This window comes from Tauraco erythrolophus, chromosome 17, assembly GCF_009769465.1.
Source record: "Tauraco erythrolophus isolate bTauEry1 chromosome 17, bTauEry1.pri, whole genome shotgun sequence".
NCBI classification, from domain to species: domain Eukaryota; kingdom Metazoa; phylum Chordata; class Aves; order Musophagiformes; family Musophagidae; genus Tauraco; species Tauraco erythrolophus.
In genome coordinates, this window is record NC_141481.1 from 15617151 (window position 1) to 15623236 (window position 6086).

The window sequence follows — 6086 nt, forward strand, 5'->3', positions numbered from 1 at the left end:
ATTTCTTGTTTTTCGCTTAGAAAGGAAGCAGGATTTGTCATAGTAGATATAACAATCTCTGTATCATCTTGTTCTGCCAGAACCCCTTAATATTTTAGGAATCTCAGCGGGGAAAGCCAGTGTCCTCCTTTTTGTTCTAAAACCGAATACAGCATGAGAAGTGTGCACGATTATCTTTTGTTCCAGAGTGAATTTTCGTGGTTCTTGGATGGTGACAAGCCGCTGCCCAAAGGCATCCTGGCCATCCTTTGCTTACTCCATCCAATGGCTTGGAGAAGCATGCCACAGCTCATTATAAGGACCCAGTTTTTGAGCCAAAATTCCTAAAGCCACCCCTTGTCTCATAGGAGAACAGCCAGAAAGGTTTTGTTACATCAGGCAGACCCAAAGCTGGTGCTCTTATCAGTTCCAGTTTCAGTTCTTGGAACGCCCTTTTGGCCTCGCCAGTCCAAGTTATTTGTGTCTGACCATTTTTCAATAGTTCATATAGAAGTTTAACTAAAACTCCACAATTATAAATCCATACATGACACCAACCCGTCATTCCCAAAAAAGTTGAAAAGTCTTCCACTGTGGTCCACTCCGGAGTCCTGCAAATGGCTTTTTCAGTCTCGAGTTCATCAGCTAAGGTATTTGCAAGTCATTTGTGTCCTTGGTTGGGTATCTTTTTCAAGGAAATCGCACTTAGTCTATCCAGTCCTAAGCCACCAGGAGTCTCATGTCTCGGATGGTGTTTAGCAGGTGCTCTCTTTTAGTCCTGACAGAACACATGTTGTTACCATTTCCACAGAAAAAAATCACAATATTTCACATTTCTTCCTTTAAAATTAAAAAAAAAAGTAGTGTTCTAGTTCTTCTTTTGAGGAAATTCATGGACTAGAGACTTTGGATGTGTCCTTTAAAGATGTATCAAACAGTTCCTGTAGTGTTGTTTCTTTCTACCCCCAGTGTTTCTATGAATAATCTCACGATGACGCCGGTAAAAGTCACGGGGGGAGCATCCTCCTAAAGTGACTGGCCTCTTGCAAGAGGGACGCCAGACTGCTCCAGTCACTCATGTCCGCTGGCAAAGAGGTGGTGTCGAGTTCATACAACTGCTCCACGTTGATGGAGTTGGAGAGGCAATCCTTGGTCCCTTCGCCCCAGGAATGCTGCAGGAAAGAAGTGGCCATGAGGGTCTCATCAAAGTCCAGTTGTTCTGGTTGGCTTCAGTGAGGAGCTGCTCCTGCCCCTGGGCACAGTCGATGTGCCCGTGTGCTGCCAAGTCCATGTCATGCAATAAGGGGCTCGTCGGAGTCGTGAGCTCCAGCTCTCCAAAAGCGGAGGTGTCTCCATTCAGGTCGGCATTGAAGATGGCTTCCCAGTCAAAGTCACCTTTGAGTGATCCCAGCTGGGTCTGCTCTTCCTGGGTCAGCAAGGCAGAGTCGGAAAGCCGAGAGGCCTTGGCCGTTCGCTGGGGCGAGGGCTGCTTGCGCTTTTCCTCTGCTTTGGCACCTGCTGGATTCCAGTTCTGGTCACCAGTGCCCTCTCCAAACCCTTTCAGCAGCTGCTGCAACTCCCTGCTGACGTTGAGGATGTTCCCGGAGATGCAAGGCAACGTGGGCGGGCTGGCGACGCAGCGTGCTTCTTGCTGGGGTGTTTTGGGTAAGGCCGGGTGGGTCTGCGCTGGGGGTGGCCTCTGCGTTTTGAAGGCACTGTTCTTGAGCCGGTGGGCGTGCTGGGGGTCGAGCTTCCACAACCCGCCTCTCCCCGGCTCGCCCTTCTCCCGAGGCACCTTGATGAAGCACTTGTTGAAGGAGAGGTTGTGCCGGATGGAGTTCTAGACCCAAAAGAGAAAAAAAACCCACGGTTGAACGCTTGTCTGCTGGCGCAGCACCTGCCTGCCTGGGGAGCTGGGGGTGGGGAAGAAACAGAGGAGTTTGTGCTCCCGTTTGTTCTGAACGGCTTCCCGCGGGCCACGGCAAAGCCCTGCCCCGCCAGCAGCTCCCGGCCCTGCCATTGGTCCGTGGGGAGCGGGAGCGCCCGGCCGCTGCGGGCTGAGACTCGGCCCGTGGGAGCGGGATGGGACGGGGGGCACTGGAAGGGATGGGATGGGTGGGCGGTGGGAGCCAGGGATGCTGGGGGACCCCACCGGACCCCACAGCCGGGGCCAAATCCAGCCCAGCAGGACCGTCCCAGGGCCTGGGGGCACAGGATCACCCTGGGGCACCCCTCCAGCCCCGTACCTCCTCCTGCCCTGAGTATGACCCCGGGGGTCCCAGCCATGACCCCCAGGGGCCCCATGTCCCCCCAGGAGCTGCCAGCACCACCATGGCTGTGGGGTGGCCCTGCAGGAGTAGGGCAGAGCTGTCCCCCTGTCATGGGTTAGGCCACTCCAGCAACCAAACCCTACACAGTCACTCACTCACTCTCTCTCACCCCCAGGAATGAGGGAGAGAATTAAAGGATAAACGGGAAACCCGTGGGTTGAGATAAGAACAATTTAATACAGATGATTTAATACACAGTGTAGGTGCTCACCACCCCCTCGTATGCGAAGTCCGTCTGGTCCCGAAGCTGCAAATCCCAGATGAGTGTGAGGCCCAAAATAGAGAGGGCGGGAGAGAGAGATAGTACTCCAAGAGTGAGAGTACTGGAAGAGATAGAGAGGGAAAAAAAAGGCAATAGTGATACCTGAAAAGGAAACGGAACTTTCCCAGACTCGTTCTGGAGTTTTGGAAAGCGCCACTCTTTATCGCAGTGCTGGGTGCACGGGGGATTTCTCCTCCTAGTGGGCACACTGGCTTCTGGGCAGAAAATTGGTTATACACTACAATCATGAATAATTCATAACATATTTACATATTCTTAAACAATTGGTTAATTTTCTCTTGCTTTTCATGTAAATTACTTCGCATGCTCAGTTCTCTTCCTCCGCCCCTTTCTTTTGGGTCTGGGGTGTATTTAGGGCAGGTGGTCCGTGAGTCGGTGGTCGCGATCTCCCCCTGCCGGAATTCCCTTTTCCCCCAAGTCACTGCATGTTCACAGCTCAGAAAAACATGGGAACAAAGTTTCTGCAGTTTCTGGGATGTTCCCTCCAAGGGCAGACAGTTCTGGATAAAGAGTCTCTGTTTGAATCGCTGCTGACAGCTTCAAGGATGGACGCCTTGGTAGTGTCTTTAGGTGTGTGTGCATCACCTACTGCCCACTGAACCCTTCATGAAACTGTTACACAAAACTTTAACCCCTTTATTGTTGGGTAACAAGACCTCTGCTACACTCCACGAGACACATCTTAAATCCCCCAAGACCTATCTTAAAGACCTTCTGATTTACCCGGACTCATTGTACACACCCCTAGACATCTCCTAGAGCCCCCAGATTCCTCCTAGAGACTCTGAGATTCCCCCAGACCCATTCTACTCCCATCCAGGCCTATCCTGGAGTCCCCAGATCTCTCCTAGAGCCCCCAGACCTAGCCTAGAGACCCCTAGATCCCCACAGACCCATTATACACATATCTAGACACCTCCTGTAGCCCACAGACCCATCCTGGAGCCCCCAGACCTTTCCTAGAGACTCCCAGATCCCGCCTTGACTGACTCTGCACCCCCCAGGCCTATTCTAGAGCCCCCAGACCCCTCCTACAGCCCTGAGACCCATACTAGAAACCCCTAGATGACCCCCGACCCATTCTACAACATTCCAGGCCTACCCCAGAGCTTCCAGAACCATCCTACAGCTGCCAGACCCATCCTAGAGACCCCTCCTAGAGCCCCCAGACTCCTCCTAGAGACACCTAGATTGCCCTCGACCTATACTACACACCCCCAGGCCTATCCTAGAGACCACTCTTGAAGTCCCCAGATGCATCCGAGAAACCCCCAGATGCCCCCAGGCTCTACACTCTTTCAGATCCCTCCTAGAGCTCCCAGATCCCTTCTAGAAATCGCAGACCTATTCTAGAGACCCCCAGATACCCCTACACCCATTCTACACACTCCCAGACCCTTCCTACAGTCTCCAGAGCCCCCAGACCCCTCCCAGGGACTCTGAGATGCCCCCAGGCTCTACACTCTTTCAGATCCCTCCTAGAGCTCCCAGATCCCTTCTAGAAATCGCAGACCTATTCTAGAGACCCCCAGATACCCCTACACCCATTCTACACACTCCCAGACCCTTCCTACAGTCTCCAGAGCCCCCAGACCCCTCCCAGGGACTCTGAGATGCCCCCAGACCCATTCTACACCCTCAAGCCTATCCTAGAGCCCCCAGATCACTCTTAAAGCCCCTAGACCCCTCCTAGAGACATCCACATCCCTGCAGACCTGTCCTACACCCCCCTTCAGACCCATCCTACACCCCCCCCAAGACCCCTTCTAGAGACTCCGAGATCCCCCCAGACCCATTCTACACTCCCCCAGGCCTATCCTAGAGACCCCAGACCACTCTTAAAGACCCCAGACTTATCCTAGACACATCCACATTCCTACAGACCCGTCCTACATCCCTGCAGACCCCTCCTAGAGACTCTGAGATCCCCTCAGACCCATCCTACACCCCCCAAGCCTATTGTAGAGTCCCCAGACCACTCTTAGAACTCCCAGACTTATCCTAGAGACATCCACATCCCCACAGACCTGTCCTACACCCCCTAGGGCCTGTCCTACACCCTGCCAAGACCCCTCCTAGAGACCTCCAGATCCTCCCAGACTCATTCTACATCCCCCAGACTCCTCCTAGAGCCCCCACACTCCTCCTAGAGACTCTGAGATGCCCCAGACACATTCTACACCCCCAAGCCTATCCTAGAGCCCCCAGACCACACTTAAAGCCCCAAAACTTATCCTAGAGACATCCACATCCCCACAGACCCCTCCTAGAACCCTCAGACTCCTCCTAGAGCTCCCCAGATCAACCCAAACTTATTCTACACCCCTCCGGACCTATTCTAGAGCCTACAAAGCCCTCTTACAGCTCTCAGACCCCTCCTAGAGAACCCAGATCCATCCTAGGGACCCCAGACCCATCCTAGGGACCCCCAGATCCCGCCAGATCCATTCTACAACCCCCCAGGCCCATCCTACAGACCCCTTCCTAGAGTCCCAGACTAATCTTAGAGACTCCGAGATCCTCCAAGACCCATTCTACACCCATCCAGGCCTGTCCTGGAACCCCCAGATCTCTCCTAGAGCCCCCAGACCTAGCCTAGAGACCCCCAGATCCCCACAGACCCATTCTGCACATATCTAGACACCTCCTATAGCCCACAGACCCATCCTGGAGCCCCGAGACCTTTCCTAGAGACTCCCAGATCCCCCCTTGACTGACTCTGCACCCTCCAGGCCTATTCTAGAGTCCCCAGACCCATCCTACAGCCCCGAGACCCATACTAGAAACACCTAGATGACCCCCGACCCATTCTACAACATTCCAGGCCTACCCTAGAGCTTCCAGAACCCTCCTACAGCTGCCAGACCCATCATAGAGACCCCTAGATCCCCTCAGACCCATTCTGCACACTCCCAGACCCCTCCTACAGCTCCCGGACCCCTCCAAGAGACTCCTAGATGTCCCCAGAGCCATTGTACTCCCTCCCAGGCCTATTCTACAGCCTCCAGACCCATCCTAGAGACCCCCAGATCTCCCCAGACTTATTCTACACCCCCCTAGACTTATCCTAGATCTCCAAGACCAGTCTTAAAGCCCCCAGATCCATTCTAGAGAGCCACAGATCCTCCCAGACCCTTTCTACAACCCCCAGGCATATCCTAGAGCCACCAGACCCCTCCTACAGACCCTAGTCCCTTCCTAGAGTTCCCTGACCCATTTTAGAGACCCCCAGATCCTCCCACACCCAGTCTACACCTCCCTCAGACCTAGCAGACCCCTCCTACAGCTCCCAGATCCATTCTAGAGCTTCCAGATCCATCTTAGAGTCCCATGACCATGCTAGAGACTCCCAGATCCTCCCAGACCCTTCTTACATCTCCCAAACCCATCCTAGAGACTCCCAGATCCATTCTACACGCCCGAAGCCTAATCCTATAGCCCCCAAACCACTCTTAAAGCCTCCAGACTTATTCTAGAGACATTCATATCCCCAC

The 6086-nt window shown here is 53.6% G+C and overlaps 1 protein-coding gene across 1 annotated transcript; it reads right to left on the bottom strand.

Moving 5' to 3' along the window:
- Window positions 1–986: 986 nt before the first annotated feature.
- On the bottom strand, window positions 987–2312 carry LOC147527587 (forkhead box protein J1-A-like). The gene is given in 3 exon segments (XM_086622507.1): window positions 987–1192; window positions 1195–1819; window positions 2226–2312. Coding segments are annotated over 3 exon segments (918 nt in total).
- Window positions 2313–6086: the final 3774 nt, after the last annotated feature.